General features: G+C 42.0%; 1 protein-coding gene across 3 annotated transcripts; it reads right to left on the bottom strand.

Moving 5' to 3' along the window:
- Window positions 1-1,274: 1,274 nt before the first annotated feature.
- ikzf1 (IKAROS family zinc finger 1 (Ikaros)) lies at window positions 1,275-19,791 on the bottom strand (the record flags this gene model as incomplete). Of its 3 annotated transcripts, none has more annotated exons than XM_080848724.1 (8): window positions 1,275-1,997; window positions 2,507-2,641; window positions 3,649-3,774; window positions 4,048-4,215; window positions 6,093-6,380; window positions 11,521-11,640; window positions 13,517-13,570; window positions 19,467-19,791. In XM_080848724.1, 8 exons carry the CDS (start codon window positions 19,759-19,761, stop codon window positions 1,276-1,278), a joined length of 1,908 nt encoding a protein of 635 aa, XP_080704850.1. In that variant the 3' UTR covers window position 1,275. The 3 variants fall into 3 exon arrangements, with proteins under 3 accessions (XP_080704850.1, XP_080704848.1, XP_080704849.1); XM_080848722.1 differs by having other exon boundaries at window positions 11,521-11,655; window positions 19,467-19,761; XM_080848723.1 differs by having other exon boundaries at window positions 6,045-6,380; window positions 19,467-19,611.
- Window positions 19,792-21,732: the final 1,941 nt, after the last annotated feature.

Here is a 21,732-nt window from a genome sequence, read left to right as displayed (position 1 = left end):
CCATACACGCCAGTGTGTACAGCAACCCTTTGGAGTGGTCGCTGTCATGGTAACTATATTTGCATGATTTTGTATTGTTTGGCTTTAAATACATTTAAAAGAACTAACACCAAATAAGCTTTTCACTTGAACTTGTGTAAAACATTTTATTGACAGTTTACAAGCACTCACTTTACATTTGTGATACTGTTCAACACTATCTGCATTACTCATGAATCCAGTGAATGGTTTAGAAGTATGTAGTCATCAGTAGGTTGGCTCATTTTGTACAAAAAGAATGCTGGTCACATCCCAATTGAAAATCGTGTTTAATTGATACAATTTGACATTCAATTTACATTTTTTATTCCAGATAAACAATCCTTGACTGAGTAAATAAATTACAAAAAGTGAAAATGGTCTGTATTCTACTTAAATAATATAAAAATAAGTACTGCAAAAGACAAAATAAAAATATATGTACTGTTAGATAAGATAAGATAAATCAAAAACAAGATTTCAGTGGGCATCCGTACATCTTTGATATGATAATACTGATATTACTTGTACTCACTTATCATAAAACTTTACACCTCAGCATAAATATTTTAAAGTATCTTTATCCTTGTGCTGACAGAAGAAATGAAGGTGTATGAACAATTCCATTTTCAAACGGAATCCTCCAAACTGGCACGCAGACTTGGACACTTTCTGAAAACTGTTATACAAAAGAACATATTATGGAAAGATGGCCCTCTTACTTTGTAATCTTATAAAAAGTACAGCAAGTATAGTTGTATTATTTCAGCTTCCATCAAAGTGTTACATATATTACAAATACACATTCCCTACTGTTATTCCATATGTTCAAACATGCAGCCAGTGGATGGACAGAATCAATATATTTGAATATGGTATTTATATTCTAATACATATTTTTGTGGTTTTGTGTGTGTCAGATTGGTGTAGGTGTACATTTTGTATTTGTATATGTAAAAGGATATGCATCATGGTGTGGGTGTGCGTATTGACTTATTGATATGTACGTGAGGGCATTTGTATCCATATATCTTTGTGTGTGTGTGTATGTGTGTGTGTGTGTGTGTGTGTGTGTGTGTGTGTGTGTGTGTGTGTGTGTGTGTGTGTGTGTGTGTGTGTGTGTGTGTGTGTGTGTGTGTGTGTGTGTGTGTCTGTGTGTGTGTGTGTCTGTGTGTGTATGTGTGTGTCTGTGTGTCTGTGTGTGTGTGTGTCTGTGTGTGTCTGTGTGTCTGTGTGTGTGTGTGTGTGTGTGTGTTTTCAGTATCGGTGCTCTCCGCGCGTCATGTGAGAGGAGAACTCGTAGCGGTCCTGGCTGCGGTAGCCGCACAAGTTGCACTCGAAGGGGTCCCTGAAGCCGTGGCAGCCCATGTGGATGGTGTACATGACGTGGTCCAGGAAGAGCACGCGGCAGTGGACACAGCGGTACGTCCGCACCTCCTCGCCCTCTCCGTTCATCACCTTGAAGCTCTCCGAGCTCACCGCCATGCCCAGGTCCACCCCGGCCGCTCGCAGCGCCTCAAACTGCCGTTGATGCTCCTCCTTGACCAGGGACAGGGTTCCGCCGTTGCGCATTCCCGGGGCCATGTGATTGGTCAGGTAGATGAGGCCAGCGCTAGCCGCTCCGGGGCCTCCCCCAGCGGGCCGGTCTTCGTTGTTGCTCTCTGTGTCGGTGGAGTCCTGGCCGCTGGGGCTGGGTGAGCCGTCTTTCTCACTGGCTGACTTGGACTTGGAGAGCAGGAGCAGGTTCTCGGCAGCGCTGTCTTTGGCTGACAGGCTGACGTCTCCCGGGGGCTTGTGGAGCTGGTAGATAGAGCCGACCACCACGTCAGAGGAGGAGCCGGGTGAGGTCTGCACCAGGGGCCGAAGGGACTCGGCCCCCAGGTAGCTGATGGCGCTGTTGATGGCCTGGTCAATCACATGTGGCTGCATCAGCTCCCCACCATTGCCCTCAAATGACAGGTCTGACAAACGCTTCTCACCTGTAAGACACACATACAGAGAGAGAGAGAGAGAGAGAGAGAGACAGAGAGAGAGACAGAGAGAGAGAGAGAGAGAGAGAGAGAGAGAGAGAGAGAGAGAGAGAGAGAGACAGAGAGATTGTGTTACTGCATTTTGACTCAAATCAGTTTATCTGTGTTATACTATTTCTGACTTCCTGGTGGTTTGAAGGACTGTTTCCGTTTTGAAAATACTATGCTCATACTATTCACATGCTAAGGACACACACAGCGCATAAAATTGCAAGAATGTCTTAATCCAATGATTCCAATGTGACCGGCACAAAGACAACACCTGCACCATCTTTATTATGAAAAGACACATTTAAAGGTCATGTATGTCAGATGAGTTTTTTGTCATTTTAAGGTGAATGTTTTATTTCTGCCTTCTGAATACGCCCTACACATCTGAAAACTGGTTTGAGCTTGAGCTTGACACATATAGAATTTTCCTATCAGGGTAGGCACAAAAAGTAGACTTAGACTCTTACCCACAAACTTCTGTGGCATAGAGCTCTTTCGCTTGGCTACATTATTAGCTAGCCTGTCTAGCACCAAGGCCCTCTCAGGTCCCGTCAGGCTTATGTCCTCCCTCTGCTCACCCAGGTTGCTCTCTTCTTTTACTACTGGAAAGCAAGGGAGAGAAATGGGTTTAGGCTTCAAGTCTAATCTGCTCAAAGGCTCAAACTTTTAGTATGTGAAGTATAAGGATTGCAACAAAATTATTGTTTAGTTTTATAGTTTCCTTACCAGTTTTACTAGTAAAGTATTCACATATTTAATACTAACTGAAGCATTTCCAGAAAACCTACAGCTCTTTTAAAATAGACCTCTCATAATTTACATAGTCATTTAATTACCTATTATTATGTATGTAAAATGACTTTTTGAAATTATTACAGTTATAGAATAAATGTAATTACGACTTTATAATTATAGCAATGCCACATGGATCCTGCTTTAAAACCTGAAGTTGAATGTTTTCAATAGACAATAGTTCAAGTGAAGAGTGAACATCAGCTACTATCAATCAGCATAACCTTTTATTCAGGTGGATATTCTAGAGGAGAGTTAAGCCTTCAATGTTTTAAATACCTGCTTAATTCCAGTAAGGTGATCACTTAATATAGAAATGACACAAGTTATCATAATACTTAGTCTAATTCGTTTTTTAATTAGAACTCAAATTCAGACCATCCCTTCCAAAAAAAACAATTCACCATGTCTGTATAATCAACTGTATAAAAAAAAACGTACTACGGTTTTGACTAAAGGTTTGTCCTTTTGTATATAATTATAAGAATGGATAGACTCTTTTTTAATGAGAGATGTAAAACTGACACAAACACCAGATGCAATGAAAAGCCCTCCTGTATTAATATAGGGGAACACGTAGGATATGAAAAAGACACTGACTTACCTATCAATTACATTATCTGTTTGCGCATGAATTACACTAAAAAGTACAGCATAATGCTGTCAACTGCAGGCACATGTTGTACATGAAGAAATCACCAGCCTAGAGTAGAACATGTCATCTGTATGAGATGGGAATGAGGTAATGCATGTAGGCACGTGTGAAAAAGACGCTCGGACAGATGAGCAGACAGATTGTTGCCCGAGTTGAACTTACCTGTATAGATGCTGTTCTGGAGCCCCATGCATTGTAGGTAGTTGTGACATCGTTCCTTGTGTTCCTCTAACGAGCTACGCTGTTTGTAGCTCCGCCCACAGTAAGCACACTTGTGGGGTTTTCCAACTTTGTGAAAAAAAGTGCACAGATGCACACGTTTACACATGCATTTATATGTTACATGTATGTACAGAGGTGTGTTCTAACCCCTAGACTATCAACAAATACAAATCCACCAATGCCAACGATTAGCAAATAAAGAAAAGAGAAGAAATCTACAGAGAAAGGAGCACTGTTCTATACACATGATCTGTACCACAGGGGCCAATGATCAGCTGACCACTGATTGGGTCCACAGTGGACCTAGGAGAGGTGGACGCACAGAGGGTGGAGACTCACCAGAGTGGGTGCGCAGGTGACCTGTCAGGGCGTCTCGACGGCGGCAGGCGTAGTTGCACAGGTGACACTTGAAGGGCTTCTCTCCAGAGTGGAGTTTGATGTGGCGCAGCAGGTTGCCCTTCTGTGTGAAGGAGGCTCCACACTGGTTGCACTGGAAGGGCCGCTCCCCTGCAAAGTTGACACAGCAAAGAGCAGGTCACTCATCAATCCTACATTATCATCTGTCAAATATATATATAAAATATATAATATAGCATAACATAATATAATATTAGTATTAGCAGTTCACAAGATAATGAAAGGATATTCTTTTAAGGGCATTTGTTGAATTTCAAAATCTAGGGGTAAAATATTTACATGCATATGTAATTGCTGGAGGTCACAGCCCCGCTACAGCTAAGGTTGATTGATTGTACTGGTAGGGAAACAAAAAAGGTCAACACTGACAAATGGTGTGCCAAAGACACAGAGCATCTATGTCACAAACAAATTGGGATTTCTACTTGTTTTCATGGGATACTAATACCACTCAAATCTACTTGCACAACCCTAATTCGAGCCATAAATGGCCTGATAGAGGACCAGTGTCTGAAGAATGGATGTATGTTACGAAGCCTCCTGAGCTAAAGAATCCCCGTTGGTAGCACAATTATGCGCTGAATGTGGGGTCAGTGTCCTACACGGCTCCCGCGCGAGGCAACATCCTCAACGACGGAGCGCCTCGCTACGAGACTCAATCAAACACGCCAGCGGGAACTCAGAGCGGAGCGGCAGTCTCCCGGGCTGCGCGCTCTCCCTGCCCCGCCGTGCCGCTTGGCTCAGTGATCGAACAAGAGCCTTTCAAACTGAGCCTGCCAGTTTCGTGATGCACCACTGCCTGAGTCAATTTGATCTGAAAATCTCATTTTTTCCTCTTCTTCGGCTCTAAAATAAGAGCGGACCATCACAATGCAAATGCAGACCTCATTTAAATAAAGCGGAGGATACACTTTGTGTTTGAGAGCCAGTCTTCCTGATCAGCGCCTCTGGAATAAACCAATATCCAGCCTCTCGGCGTGTTGTGGCATTCTGAGAGAGCGTTTTTAATACAGCTCTTTCTTCAAAAGGCCCCCTATAAAATAAGTCACCAGTGAAGCAGCAAAACTACGGAAAAAAAAGAAACTCATTAAAAAGGCATTTCAGGAGCACAGTCTCACCAACGAATATTTATATTTAAATAGGAAGCACTTCATTATATCTTTTATTATACGTTCTTTTTGCATTTACATTAGCTCCGTGTTCCTTTCTTCCACTTTGAGTTTCATTAGCTCCTGAACTGAGACAGCTAAGTGCCTTTTTGAAAAATGTTCTCCACCAATGGTTTGACTTCATTACAATGGAATATCAATTTTTTGAGAGAGAAACTCTTAAATGCTGCGATAATTGCTGTTTTATAGAGGTTTCATTATCCTAATTGTTGCTCATATATTGTTTTGGACTTTATTTTAAAATATAAACTTTTGGTCCCATGTGTTTATATTTTCATGTGCTATTATAGACCTATTTTTATCCAATTTCAACAAAAACTTTACAAAAACTGATGACTTGAAATTAGAGAGAAAATTAGAGAGAAAACAAAGACCACACAAATGTATTCCTGGATGACTGTCGCTCAGACACTAAATTAATGTAAATACCCTCTGCTTATAAAGTTATGAAGACCACAGATGAGCAACTAATGCAACTTAACTATGGTCATAGGGGGGGAAATGTTACATATGAAAGGAAGAAATGATCAGATGTTCCATGCAATCAACTCACTCCCTGACGGCTTCTCACAGTCAGCCTTCCTGCCACATCAGTATCTTAACTACCGCCTCATGATATACTGCTGCTGAGTAGTAGTCAAGGTGAGCAGAGTCACTGCCACTAGCTCTGCTGGGTCTGCAGCCCCGTGAGAGCAGTGCTGACCCCCTTCTGAGGGAGCCTCACAGTGGAGCCTCTGCAGCTGCAGGCACAGGAGCACAGTGAAGGATGAAGACAAGGGAAATGGCAAATGGGCTTACCAGTGTGGCTGCGCTTGTGCACCATCAGCACATTGGGGCCAATGCAAACTATCCCACAGATATCGCACTTGAGCTTCCCGTTGGGGAGGCGGATGCCGCCGGCGGCCGGGTAGGACACCATGCTGTCGGCCCCGGCGTGGGAGCCGTTCACTTTGGCGCCCGAGGCGTCCAGCACACGCAAGTCCTCCGCCCCTTCCTCCTCCTCCTCCTCCTCCTCCTCCTCGCCATTCGCCTCACAGGCCATCCCATTCTCCTCGTCACTCCGAGCCTCAACTTTAATATTGCAGGCTGGAAAAAGAGAGCAGTGGGTCACTGTTTAGTACACCAGCATGCTCTACACAGCGCCTTCTCCTCCTCACTCACACAGCAAGACTGTTGAGCATGTGTCCAGCATGGGAACATGCCCAAATGGGACCTTAACTCACTAACATGTACACAAGCTTGTTCCTGCCACAAAAGGGTACTGAGTCTTTGTTAAAAATAAAAGCATACCTGTTTCTCATGTGTTTCTTAAAGCAAGATAAGGCTAGAACCTACAATTTACACTGAAGAATGTTCAAAGTGGCAACCTTAAAGAATTCTGAGTCTGTGTCAAAGCTTTCTCTGTGCCTCCTGCTCCTCAACCAAAGAAAGGCGCCTGTAAGCCCTCATGTATGTTGGTGTATGGTTACAACGCTCTAGTTCTGTGGGCTACATTCACACTCTTCCTCTGTGCATCACCAGGTTTCCATTTTAGTATAGTGACTAGTGTTATTTTATAAGCAAATGTCTGATAGTGCGACTAGATAGAACCTGTGATTAATGCAGCAATGCCCTCTTTTTGACTGATTTATATATAAGTCGCTTCTGTAATAGAAACATCTTGGACTAAAAGATGACAAAGCTAATGCAAAAGGACAAAGTTATTTTGAAATCATCATTTTTGGCTGAACTTCTTTCTTTTTAGGTAACAACACCTACCGACTTCAGGGCAAAAGGTCAAAATACATTCTGACAGGAAAGTAATGTATTTCAAATTTCATCAAAATAATCATTTTGCCAGGCTGGTTTTGCTACTGTGTTTAAAGGTTCATTCCAAACAGAAGACCAATTTGACATTTTCCTATTTCACTCTGCCTTACTAAGGGATAATGACATTCATCTCTCTTACACATCTCTCTTCTGTGAAACAAACGATAGCAAGATAAACAGGAAACAGAGACACAGGAAGCACTGTGAAACTGAGGACTTCTGCGGTGTACACCAGACCAACAAACCATGGTAAATACTCACACACACACAAACATGCAGAGAGGTAGACAGACAAGACTTCATAAAAAAAACACCAAGACAAAATGATTCACAATCTGTCCCTAGCAGTGAAAGATAAGATGCGCTACCACTAGGACAACACTAAAGCATTGAAGGGTTTAAAGTGGATTCTACATTGGTGCATCTGAACAGTAAGAAATACAAATAACTTTGTAATTATCTATCTATCATCTGATGTGCTGAGTACTTGACAGAAATTGGAAGACGTGATGAAATATCTGTGTGGCCAAGATACCCTGAACTTCTTACGTAAAGCGTTTATAGTCTTTGTAGAGAGGGGCATTTCTCATGGGCACTGCATCCACACAAAACGGTGTGTGGTTTGCATGTCATGGTGGTAGCCCCATTTCCCCATGCCTAAGCCACCTCTGTTTGTTCAAGCTAAGAGGAAGAAGTGGAAATAATGAAATATAGGAATCTGGGGGAAAAGGGGAAGTTTTAGCAACATAGCCGGCCCAACCGAAAAATAAAGCCAAGAATTATGGAGAAGTGACAGAAAGGGAAGCACACACAGGGAATTGTGAGGCTGGGTAACTGAAACAGCCCTCTCGTGAGACTGTGTTGAGCGTATGAGGCCACCTTCAGCCAGAATTTCTTTTTTTAAATAAAATTATAATGAAACTGTTCATAATTGAACCTTTACTTGATCTTCTGTTCAGAACGTGTGGATTTCAAAGTTATGGAAAAACAAAACACCTCTAATACTTTTGTAGATGTGGTCACTGGAAAGTGCAAATGTTCTATCCAGCATGACAGCATGATCATGTGTGTTACAGAGGTTCAGCTCATCCAGCCGTGATGGAGAACCCCAAACCGCAATGCCGTGTGAAAATGTAGCGTGTGAGGCCGTATGTGTGCTCCATCACGGAGAGGGAGTGAGCAGTATGAACTCAGCCATCCATATAGTCATCTGCTATGAGGCCCTAACCACACACTCTATCACCCACTAGTACTAGGACACTGACTTTATTTCACAGGCGCATCTCAGGGTACACTGGCGCATACAGCTAAAGCAATTATTAACATTTACAGAAAGAGTTTTTTCTCATGAATATACAACAAAACAACCCCCCCCCCCCACACACACACACACACACACACACATACATACTGAGAGGGAGAGAGAGAAAGCCCTCTTACACATATGCTAGCCCCTGTCTCTGTGTATGTTGTGATAGTAAGGCCTTTGAGCTGTCCTGACCTGATTGAGACAGGGGGAACTGGATCTGCTGTGCTGCAGTCTCCCAGGGATATGGGGAAGTTATGACTAAAACGGGAATGAGAAGAAGGGCTTTTACTTTACATAACGCTTGTCACACATCCTAATTTACCCGTTTTTGGGAAGCTAGCGTCAAAACCCACAAGGAAGGACAAACAAAGAGCACAAGCCGATAGCACTATCTGAACACCATGTGACTTCCAACGGCACTGTGGATACAATGACCTGCCAATAATTAGTTCTTCGAGGCAAGAGCACTTTGGTTTGGCCAATACAGAGGGTCAAAACACTACGCTGCCAGAGGCCTAGCTGATGTGTGAACTTTGAAGTTAGCAGTGATAGTTTGGTGGGGAAGTTAAAAGGGTGGGAGGGTTCCTGTAAGAGCATTAGTGCTCTCGATGCCTGAAAATAGCCTGGTGAGATGAGCTGTGTGGCCTCATATACACAAAAGAACGCGCCAAATTGTACATGCATGGGCGTAAAAGGGTGTTTGCATGTGTGAGTGTGTGTGTATGAATGTGAAAGTGTGCGTGTGTGCGTGCATGAGCGTGTGCGTGCATGCACTCGTGCATTTGTCAACGTGCTGATAAGGAGCACCTAAAAGGACCCAGCATCCTTTTTTTCATTTTCAGGAACCTCAAGTCAAGTGCTGCTATCTGAAATAGTTTCATAGAAAAGTAGCAGTACTCCTAAATAGTAGTAAGTCTATCACAGGTCACCAAATGAGGGACCCGACGAGACCCGAATCACTTAGTCAGATGAGTAGGGGGTCTGGTCTAATAGGGGAAATGGGCAGATGTGCACCTTGACTGTTGCACTGTGGAGCTGCATGCAGCACATACGTCACACCGCCCCTGAGAAAGATCAAGCGCTCTTTTTTTTAGCTTTGAGGTCTGACACTCCTCAGGCAGCACGCCTCCATGTCCCATTTACAGAGTCCTGTAAGCGCCTTGTGTTCGAGGGCCACGCAGCCTGATCCTGAAAGATAAACTCTCCCTTCATACAGCGGCTGGGTGTTTTTTTTGGGGGGGGTTATCAGAAAAAAGATAGAGTGTTGTAGAGATACAACAGTCACATCCTCAAACAGTGACTGATCAGATCAACAAGGGAAGGCTGTTAGCACACATACAAATCCACACACACACACACACACACATACACACACACACACACACACACACACACACACACACACACACACACACAGACACACACACACACACACACACACACACACACACACACACACACACACACACAGACACACACACACACACACACACACACACACACACACACACACACACACACACACACACACACACAGTGCTTACTACTGGACTGTGTGCAACTTGGAAAACCTGCTTTTACTATGCTGTCTCAGTCATTCCATGAAAAAATGAAAATCATGATTACATTTTTAAATGAATGATAGGTCATGCAATACTCACATTTTCCCCTTTCATTAGTAGAATATCTGTCCTATACCCAAATCATGTTCCCTCTGGAATAACCCTACTTTATAATAATAAATATATAGTTTAACAAGATATGCTGTGGGAAGACTGATGTCATTCTTATAGATTAATAGAGTGGAATAGTGTGAGTCATAATGATACCTATGAAACAAGTAACACTCATTTTGAAAATGACTGTAACATTCATGTAACATTTGGAAGAGTGTGATAGCTGACTTCTTTAGAATGATAGAATGTTTATGTTTATTGTGACGGTTAGAACAGAAGTTGGTGAGACACCGGATGCCAAATATAATGGCAAAGGCCCTTATGTGAGACTCCTGCTGTACAGTTTGTTTGAAGGTGTCTGTAAAAAGCACAGCAGTTGAAGTGAAAGCATGGGCATATGTGCAGGTGCACTGTGTGTGTGTGTGTGTGTGTGTGTGTGTGTGTGTGTGTGTGTGTGTGTGTGTGTGTGTGTGTGTGTGTGTGTGTGTGTGTGTGTGTGTGTGTGTGTGTGTGTGTGTGTGTGTGTGTGTGTGTGTGTGTGTGTGTGTGTGTGTGTAGTGATGCCTGACTGTGTTCCTGAGCACATTATCTCCCTGGGTGTTGAAACTATCTGAGCTCTGGCAAGTTCTTCTTAGGAAACTCTTGCACATCCTATTTCAGTTTCCTCTGACATTTTGTTTAATTTTTTTAAGCTTTTTATCTTTTCAATCAAGTAAACCTCCGGGACTAACGTGGTATATGCTGAGTGTGTAGCTACTCAGTCATACTAATAAAGGCTTAGAGCATCTGTTAGACAGATCTGTTATCTTACATCCAGTCAGTAGCCATAGTCTGCTCAGTTACCACCACAGGATGGATTCAGAAGGACATTTAGAGTTGTTGTTGTTGTTATTGTTCTTTACATAGGACACGGTTAGTTAGGTAATCATTTGAGGGTGGGTTGGCCTTTTTACTGGTAAGACAAAAACGTATTTGGTAGCCGATGGTAAGCCAATCCCAATTCTGTTGGCTAATATGTTTAAAGGAATGCAAGTGACATCTAAAGTAATGCTTTTACAACACAACATGACAACAATTAGCCATCCATTGTGCAGATTAAATGATTTCTGCGTGAAATATGAATGGATTGGAGAGACATCTGCACTACACTTCTAAACACATCCTATTCGGGTGAAATTCAGAGACTCAGTTGCAGAAGACAAGAGAGGAGAATATTCAGTGATGTATATAGCACTCCAGTGTATTTTAACTTCCACAGACTAGAAATGTTCTTTGTTAAGAGAACTTGTATATTGGCACATACATGGTCTGCATTAGTTTATCTGCAAGATACACACATGTCATCCCGATGGGATAATAAAGGCATTACAGAATAGTCAGAAACCATAGTGTTGCTAAGGAGCTGTACATCAACTAACATGACCAAACGTACCCAGGCTTTTGTCAGTCCTGTTGTTCTGCTGGAGGCCAGAGGAGGCGGACAGGTCCTCAGGAACAGGCATGGCCTCATCCATCTCCTCCGAGGCTTCATTGGCAGGGGGACTGTCCCTGCCTGAGAACGGACAGACTGACATCACTCACTTGGTCAGAATACAATTTCTCATAGTTTCACAGGAATAAAAGACCCCCCCCCCCCCACCACCACCACCACCACCACACACACACACACACATACACCCACAAATACGAAAACTTCTTTTAAATGGACAAACAAAGAAATTGCTTGCAAAGAACTACCAGCCTTTTCCATGTAGCGCATATTCTCTATTCCAAGAAAAACAAACAGAAGTGCTTATTGCACAACACCATGTGGACCTTCCAGTCCATGACTGCACAGTTCAAGTGTACACTTCTTGTGGTCTAGATCAGGGGTCTTCAACAGGGGGGTCGCAAAATCTTTGGTTGATAAGACAATTTTTTTTTATATTTCTAAAAAAAAAATAAAAAATTCAACCAATTTTTTTTCCCACAAAGTTAAATGTCTTCCGAATCAGAATTGTATTTATTCCCTTTAAATTTACATTAACATAAATCCAACATATTGTAGCGAACGTATACATTGATCGAGAAGACGTTATCTTTCAGTCCAATCGACACATTCAGCTACCCACAGGAGCTCTCTCAAGTTCACTCACAGCACCTTTCATGCAAATATGACAGCACAGGCACTAGCAATCAGATCGCGTTTCTGCTCAAGTCTAAAGAGCGCGAAGATCAAAAATAAAAGATGGCGGACCAAACTCCATAGCTGGTCTTGTTTGTACCTATAAATGGTTAGTTTGATATTTTTTGCTTAGATTTAAAAAAAAAAATAAAGAGAAATAGACACTGTAAAACGTTAATTGTAACTGAAAAATAAGTCTGAGAGGATTTGCGAGGTGTATGAGCCCCCTAGCTAAAGTTAGCATGCTACTACCTACAATCTTAACAACTTGCTAGCGGTGTGATTGGTTTGTTGACCTGTCAATCTCACTATAACATCTATGTTGTCAACACAACTCCATGCGCCAGACTCCTCCTCCGTCATCCGTTGGATCGTGTCAGTCAGGAGTTATTGAAAAGAAGATACATCTCACTAATGTGGGAGGATGTGTGCCATCGACAGATGCTCAAGGATTCACTGTCCCTTTTTTATGTATGATGAAATAAAAACATATATCTGTGAATTATTTTAATAATATTTTAATTGAGTTGTTTGCAAAATTCATGTTTATAAATGGCATTGGCACGGCCACCCTGTACCTTTCATGTTGTTAAATGTTAAATTCAATTCAATGTTAAAAAATGTTAAGTTAAATTCGTTGTTCAAAAATGTTAGGTTAAATTCAATGTTAAAAAATAAAAATGTTAATGAATATATTAACCTTTGTATTATTTGAATAGCTTAGTATTGAATACACGATAACAGGGTAGCTATGTTTATTTGGCACTAGGCCCAGTATATTATAAACAAACTTTTATGCAATTTATATAGTAGGGGGTCCCTGCTCATCTCGCCATCAGTTTGGGGGTCCCTGGCCTGAAAAACGTTGAAGACCCCTGGTCTAGATACTATAGGATTCAGCTGTGAGTCACCCCTTTATTGCTTCTGTGTTTTAAAACAGTAGACATTGATCATCCTAGTTTAGTTATTGCAATATTTGAAATACAAAACCAAATGTAAAAGGAAAACTCTTCTTGTTTAAACTCTAAATGTTGTCAGGGATTTCCCTGGGAAACCTCTGGGCCAGATAAAATGCCATTTAAAGTGAAAGATTTATTCCACCAATATCTATCCACATGTTGTTACACATATTACTGCCTTTGTCCCCTCAGTGTACTAGTGTATCTATCCAACCTTTCTGTGTCTGAAAACCACAATCCAGTGTTCTGACCTACTAGACCCTCTGGGGGTTTACTGTGTCATATGGCCATGTGACAAACCTTACCTGGTATCTGGGACATTTCCTGGGCCTCTTCAGTCTCCATTCTCTGCAAGTACTCTAAAGTTAGAGAAAGCAAGGGACAGCAAGGGGACCAAGTGACAGACAGAGCCAAAACAGTGAGAGTGGGAGCGAGAGAGAGAAAGAGAAAGAGATAAATGTATCAGTTCAATCAACACCTGGCTGAAAGTGGAACCATCTAAAGCAGGTATAAACAGATTAAAGGTGCTGGCCTTTCCATGTACAAACCCCATCACTGACAGTGAGCCTCCCAGTACCCTGGCAGACGTGATGGTTCTGCACATTACATTACAATGAATTACAGACATTTTCATTACCGCCCCGACAGCCAGAGTGGGGTTGCCGGAGAGAGTGGAGTAGGGGCAGAGCGGTGTGCTCTTGGGTGACGGGGGGGGGGGGGGGGGGGGGGGTGGATTCGCTGGGGCTTGGCAGGAGCTATAGCTATCCGACCACATTTGTTATTTATTGTTAATTTCCCACCACATAATCATCCAAAAATGCAAACTGACTGTCGCAAAATTAAGCAGAAAATGAGATGGCCTCAGGTCACTGAGGATGCGAGGCTTTGGAGCAGCCAGTTGATCGGCGCTCGTGTTCACTCTAATTTACTGAGCATGCATGGGTGAGCCGGGCCCAGCCGGCCCTCCGCACACCCGCACAAGCCTGTGACAGGAACAAAGAGCGAGCGAGACGGAGAGAGATGGACAGAGAACGAGTGAAGAGAGAGAAGGGGGAGAATGTGTGTGTGTGTGTGTGTGTGTGTGTGTGTGTGTGTGTGTGTGTGTGTGTGTGTGTGTGTGTGTGTGTGTGTGTGTGTGTGAGAGAGAGTGAAATGGAGGAGGCCAAGTGATAGAGAGATAGGAAAGAGGAAGAAGCAGAAAACAGCTAGAAGCAGAGAGGGATAGATTGGGGAAGTGACAGAGACGGAGCGAGAAAAAAAATGGAGACACGAAAAGGGACAACAAGGCAAAAAGAGAGGGAGAGATTGAGGAAAGCAAAACAGAAAGATGTACTGAGGGAAAAAGAGAAGGAAACAGAGGCGACGGGGAAGAGGTCAGCGCGAGAGAAAGAAAAAGAGACACAAAAAAAGTGGTCGGCCGAAGAGGGCAGATAGTTTGCATGTTCTTTTTTTTTTCTTCTTATTCACACAAGAGGCAATATTCTGAGGAGCCCTGCATTGGGCCAGGCCTGTGCGTGGCCCCATCAATAATGCAGGGGCCCCTGAAGCCCGCGGCAGATGGGCACAACAGCCTTGGCCCCCTTGCAACAGCCACTCCAAGACGTCCCCACCAGTGGCACACACCCAGTGGCCAGGCAGCCCACGCAGAGGAGAGCAGGGCTCCCTAAAATAGTGAGGCGGTTGGGCCCTGGGGAGGCGGCCGGCCTTTCCTGCTCGCTATGACAGATGGCTCCACACACTTGGAACAAATAGTGGGAAGCGGGCGGCCCCTCCGTCTGTCACCACGCACAGTGTCCGGGGTGACCACGAGGAGCCGATACACGCCAGAGCCACGCAGGAGGAGAAGAAGGAGGAAAGATATGGGGAGTGTGTGTTTGTGTGTGTGTGTGTGTGTGTGTGTGTGTGTGTGTGTGTGTGTGTGTGTGTGTGTGTGTGTGTGTGTGTGTGTGTGTGTGTTTGTGTGTGTGTGTGTGTGTGTGTGTGTGTGTGTGTGTGTGAGTGTGTGTGTGTGTGTGTGTGTGTGTGTGTGTGTGTGTGTGTGTGTGTGTGTGTGTGTGTGTGTGTGTGTGTGTGTCTGTGTGTGTGTTTGTGTGTGTGTGTGTGTGTGTGTGTGTGCGATGGGCAGGGGTGTGATAGGGTGGGGGAGCATGAGGATAGCGGGCTAAGCACCAGGGCTCCTCAGCATCTGGAGCTGTGGAAGGTGGCTGGCGGTGTAAGGGTGTGTGGGGAGAGGAGCACCAGAGTCTTCACTGCAGCTCTGTTTCTGGGCAGCTGGTGTGATGGGAAATTGTGATGGCGGGGACTGAAAGCGAGCTAGCAGTATCCCACATAAAACCACCGGCATATGTGTTTAATACCCGGGTGGGTAGATGACAGTATGGGTATGACTGTCTGTATCAAAGAGATTCAGTTTTTCATCTGAATGCTACATTCTAGAATCAGAGAGACAGAATCGATTCACTTACGAGTAAGGATTCTTGACTCAATCGTCACACTTACTAAAAATGAATTCACTATTTTTTTTTTTTTTTAAAAAGCTTACTAATGGTATGACAATCTAGTGATGTGTAGATGCTTTTCAGCCTCATTGCTTTTTATGTCTAGTCTGTGAAAAGGTTTGTGAGATGACGTCTTTCTAGTATAGGATGGGTAAGTTGTTGGCCTAAATGCATGGTTGCATATTCTACATGCAAATTCACAGTACTTCAAAATACTGCAACACATTGTGATTTAGCTTCAAACTATTATTGCAATATCAAATCGTGAGTTTCTGTCAGTTTAACCCCAATTAACCCAAAAAGGTTTTATGATTGATAAGCCTTAATAGTTAATCTCACACTACCTTCAGCTACAGAGGGGGTAAGCCAGTGTCAGCAAGTCAGCAAGTTAGTGTTGAATTTAGTCAAACTGTGAATTCTTCCTCTGATCCTGCACATTTTAATGGTGAGCTGGCTTTTAGCACAAATTGAATTATTCAAAATGCTGCAAACAACCATCATAGTTAAACTTCATATGCAAAATAGTACAAAAGTATTTGCACACAATAACTCTATCCCACCAATTGTCAGACAAACTATGTGCAGTCTTTCATGAATCTAAAGGTTTGAGTTTGACATATGAACGGTGAAATTATAGCTTTTATTTGACTAGTAATTCAGTGAAAATATTCAGAAAAAATGTATTTAGTCCATTTCCATGTTTCTGCACATTTCTTCTGATTCCATCAGGAGATACAGCAGCCTGTTCTCTTGCTATCTGCTTCACAGGAGCCCATGAAGAAGCAGGAAGTACAAAGTTGTGAAGTTGTGCATGTTCAGTAAGAGGCAGGAAAAGGCTTGTGGGTAGAACACTCAAGCGCGCTCAGTCCCACCTACGGGGAGTGTGTGCTCGGGTGTGTGTGTGTGTGTGTGTGTGTGTGTGTGGTGTGTGTGTGTGTGTGTGTGTGTGTGTGTGTGTGTGTGTGTGTGTGTGGGGGGGGGTCAGGAGGGTTGCAAAGCTTGGTGTGAAAACAGAAAACATGAAACGGAGAAAAGGGTGGAGACTAGACACCATGAAACCGTTAAACAGACTCCATGCCACAGTCTGGGGTCATAAAAGACTAAAGAAACTACACTCGCTTTTCTGCTTCTCTTCAAGAATTAGAATAGTGGAGGTGTTCCAGTGATGGAGAGGGCAGCAGAATACAAACTGAAAGTTTTTTTTTTTTTTTGTATTTTATCATAAACTCTTCTGTCTCAGGGTCAACTGAAATTCAGGCATAGCAAGTTAAGTTCATCCCCAAATAGGCCCTTGCTGCAAGGGTGGAATTTTCTGTTCCTGATTTTAGCTGTGTATTCACTCTAGGACAATAGCTTTCGTTTGTATAATGAATATATGTGTGAAAAACACCACAAGAAAATCCACTGGAATACAAACGTTCGTACTGTGTCCAAAGTGTGCAGGCAAGTTATTAGAACAGCTTTGAAGCTTTGACACAGAACTGTAGCAAACAAAAAACGTCCTGCCTGACAAAATCTACACTGCATTTATCCACTCTGCAAATCATAACATTATGTATTTCCTAAGAACCATCTATAAAAATAAAACGTTTTGGAAAGTATCAGAGATGTATGTTTGTTTGTATGTATGTTTGTTTTATATTTAAAAAATGCAATTAATTTGATTTAATAATACAGTTACAGTCATTGGATTAGCAAAAGCAAAATTATTTGCATTTAGATCAAAGTGAATTTGTGTATATTCATTGTATATGCATTCATTCATTATTTTGTTATTTGCAAAATTAAGGTCTGTTTAAAAGACAGTGCTTCAGTAGTCTTCACCATACAATCTAAACATTAAAGAAGTCAGGTGTGTACCTTTTATACCAAATGTATAAACTATGAGTTTCTTACAACCATTCGGCAATTATTACACTACGACTAGTCTTTGCTTCATATAAAATATTTGCAATTACACATGAATCGTATGGCTCTTTAGAGTGGGTGAATCTTGCCGTGATGATTATGGGCTAGTGTTGGTGGATGAATTGATTGTCATCAGTAAGACTTGATCGGCAAGAACTGACTGAAAAAGAAGAATCACTTCAGAGAAGCCCACTTAGCCTAATTTATATCTGACACACTTCACTACACTGGCATTCAGTAGAGTAATTTTAATAACTTTATCTCTCTCACTCACTCACTCATCCTCCACTTTTCCTTCTTTCTTCGAGCTCACTCATCCACTTTTCTTTCTCCAATTTGAAATGAGTAGACTTTATCTTTTATTTATGGTGACTATTAAAATACTTATATTTCTTAAAATATATCTATTTATTTTGGAATTCAATTGAATATTGATTTAAAGTATATTGAATGCAATTAATGAGATTCATGTTTTTTGGGGGTTGAATGGAAATATCAATGACAAACCTATAGCGTGTTACAGGAAGGGCACTTTCAGAGTGTAACTTCAGTTTTGTAAAAATAAACTCTGAGGGTAAACTGTTTCAATGGCTGTTTTTTTACCGCCTTAATGTGTGGTGGGAAAACATTCAGAAGGAAGCTCACCGTTTTTACATAAAAAATATTCTTTAAAATAAACTATTTTAAATGTTAGACCTCTTAAAACCTTTTATGTCCTTGGCAGTCTAACGATGCCGGTGAACACACACAGACCACGCGGACACTTCTAATCTTGGTGTTTCTGTCTGAAGTCAGCAGAAGGCGGCTATATGTACATATAATTGCTATCACGATTTCGTGAGTGATTAGCTTTAGTGTGTATGCTTCATGTCCTGCCCACAATCAATCAACACAACCACACACATGCATAATCGGTTCAACAGTAGGCTACCTGATCGAGGTATAGAGGAGCTTATAATGTAAGTTCAGAGAAGACACCTCTGAGGAAAACAGACGAAAGTGAAATAATTTGCACGAGACCATAGTAAGCACTATCCTGTTACTCTTTACAGGGTAAAAAGAGCTATTTCTAAATGTTCTCTTGTGTGAGACCTCTTGTCTGTTGTCATTTCACCGAGTTCATGAAAAATTACAACGTTAAAACTTTTTTGAATTTAAAAATAAAATCACAAAAGTAATTTGTACTCGTAACTTTTGACAGTAAAATGACCATTTCAAGATTTATTTGTTCGTCTGGCAAACTTTGACCATCGATAATTACAGAACTTTCTACCGTAAAACTTCACAATAATCCGTGTGAAGGCAGGATGCGCACCCTGTGTAGCAACAGGTGTCATTTAGGAGAAGCGGTAAATTATCATTTTTCTAACTTACTATATTCAACAATTTTAAAGTATCGAAACTTCTCCTCGATTTGTTTAATCACTGATAAACATATCTATGCCGATGATTTGGCGTCTTGAAGTTTATCTAAACTATCCGATATTCCAACCCTATCCATTTGGATACCGGGAGAATCCTGACACTTTTAAATGTATAAAAAACGTTTTGGAAACAAGGCAGTACATCATGAATTAGTTCTTAACAAAAGTTAAACTGTGTTTGAATAGTTGTTCAGATGCTCTCTGTTAACATCTTTTCCATTCCGCGCCTCTTAAGCTGTCTAATGCCGCTCGCCCCAGTGGATTTAAGTGGCGCTCTCGCACCTGCTGTAGACTGTAGGACAATATTTTCCTCGCCTCCTTTTTTGTTCACTTCACAAAAACTTGTAAGCTCTTCACTTGAAATGATTGATCACAACAGTAACTTTGACATTTTGTAGTTGAAAACATCGTGAAAATTACTCTACCTGCTATTCCTTGACTTTGCAATATGAAGCTCTTCCAACTCTCCCCCGCTCCATGTGCAGAAGTTCGTAGCGCCGCAGCAGCACTATGGAACTCTGCCCTCGGTCCCTCCCCTCTCCACTGCACTTCCTCGTTCCAGCCTAACATTGCTATGTCTCTGTGCTCAAACGGAACATTTTGCAAGCTTTTATTCCAGAGGCCGATTCTGCTCAGGGAGTCGAGGCAGCAGCCCTTGGCACATTGCTTTGTATCGTGCCAATAAAAGCTGACACCCAGTAGACCATCACTGGCAGCCATGCATGAGATAGGATGAGGCGAGCGAGGAGAGTGGACCGTTCATGTCTTATTTATTTATTTATTTCTCAGGGAGGGACAGGGAGAGGCACATGCACAGAGGCAGGTCCCCCCTGGTCACCTGTTTTGACAGTTAGTAACTGATAGCATCAACATATCAGGAGGAGAAACCCAAACTTTCCCCTGAAACCATACACAATCCCGGATTGATCCACAAACCATGGCCAGTACATTATTGATCTAAAATGTCTTTTTTACCCAAGTAATAAGGACCAGAGCAAACTAGGATACCTGTCATAATGATCTTTTTCCTGTAATGGGAATTTTGAAAACTAGAGTGTCAGGTGTAAAGGGAGATTATGGTACTATAGTGAAGGTTTGGGTACAATTTCTGAGCATCAATTCATCTTTATGTGTACCTAATGACTAGTAATATAGCCCTGAACAGCATATTGTCATGCCTTTTTATGTAATCTCTGCCCATACACATACATCAAAAGAAAAGTAAGCATTGCTGTTGACTGGGGAACGGAATACACGAGACACTTAAAATGTTTAAAGCCATTGATCAAGCCATTTGTCCTGTGAATAATATTAAGTGTGTAGAGGTCCACAAGTGGGATCATTATTCAGCATCAACTATAAGGCATAGTAATGATGTCTAATCTTTGGGTATTTCCAAAGCATATAGTATCCTGTATATCCTGTGTATAGTATCCTGTGGATAATATGAAGAATGCATAGTAATGATGCCTAATCTATTCTCAAAGCTGTTTTATTTCAACTGTCGGCTGTCAAAATATTCTGTCAGTCAACAAAAAGGCATTAACTGAAGATTCTGCAAAAGAAATGGATATAATATACTGTTCATTAACTATGGATGTTCTGGATTATAGTAAAATGTCATAAACAACATGTCTCTCTCCAATACACTATATTCTAGGCAGAGATGAATATCTAAATCATCTGTTCTCTTAAAAGGTTAAGTAAGAAACTCTACTCTTCATTTCAATATGATAATTTTGAAAATAGTTGAATAGGAAGGTATGCTCCCCTATGATATTGCCAGCAATCATTCAAAATATGGCTATCATATCATTTTATCATTAATATTTATAGAGATCAATAAATAATGTGCAGCAAGTATGGTTTTGAATAAATAGGCTCATTTCACTCCCATGTTTTGTCATTACACTCTAAATAATGATTCTGTAACGCTTCGTCCGGTTGACTGTATTACAGCATCCAGGCCTATGAACCCAGAGACTCCCCTCCCAAAATGTTCCTTGTTTTTAACCCTTCAAGGTAGCTTTATCTGTGGAGAGGTGGCTGCAGGCCCCAAGGTGGCTCCGCTGCTGAGTCACGAGTCAGGGAGGCAGCCCTTATCTGAGATGAACCAGGACTTTCTCAGGCGGTTGGTCTGAGTAACAAAAGAGGAACTCAAAGGACCCTGGAGAAACTCTGGTAGAGGCTGGGCATGTTGATTCATCATGACACTGTATTATGTTGCACAGGGCAGACCACACAACAAACAAATATATACCTTGTGGGTATTTGAGTGGCAGTGGGTCAGGTGCTGGTGAATAATAAGAAGTGGTAAAGAAGGCAGCCATGTTATGGTCCTTATCCAGAGGCCAGGCCGAGGGAATGCCACCCATGGAGGCTCAGGGGGCAGAAAGGGGGCAGTGACTCAGCACTACGGTGTCTCCTGCAAATCATAACTAGCAGGGTGAAGACGGGCTTCCCGGTCTCAGAGATACAGTATCAGAGAATCCAAATGACACAGAGCAACATCTCCAGGCTATTAGGCCTGGGCTTGTGATAGAGCATATTTAGTAGACCCATTGCTTTGCCGAATATCTTCCACAATTTTCCATCCAATATATATATTATTTATACACTGTATATTTATTTTTCATGTTCATGAACATGGTGTGTATTTACCTGTACATATCATTTTGTTCCCTTATATGG

Source organism: Sprattus sprattus (assembly GCF_963457725.1).
Source record: "Sprattus sprattus genome assembly, chromosome: 12".
Classification (NCBI taxonomy): Eukaryota; Metazoa; Chordata; class Actinopteri; order Clupeiformes; family Clupeidae; genus Sprattus; species Sprattus sprattus.
This window is presented reverse-complemented; position numbering and strand designations above follow the sequence as displayed.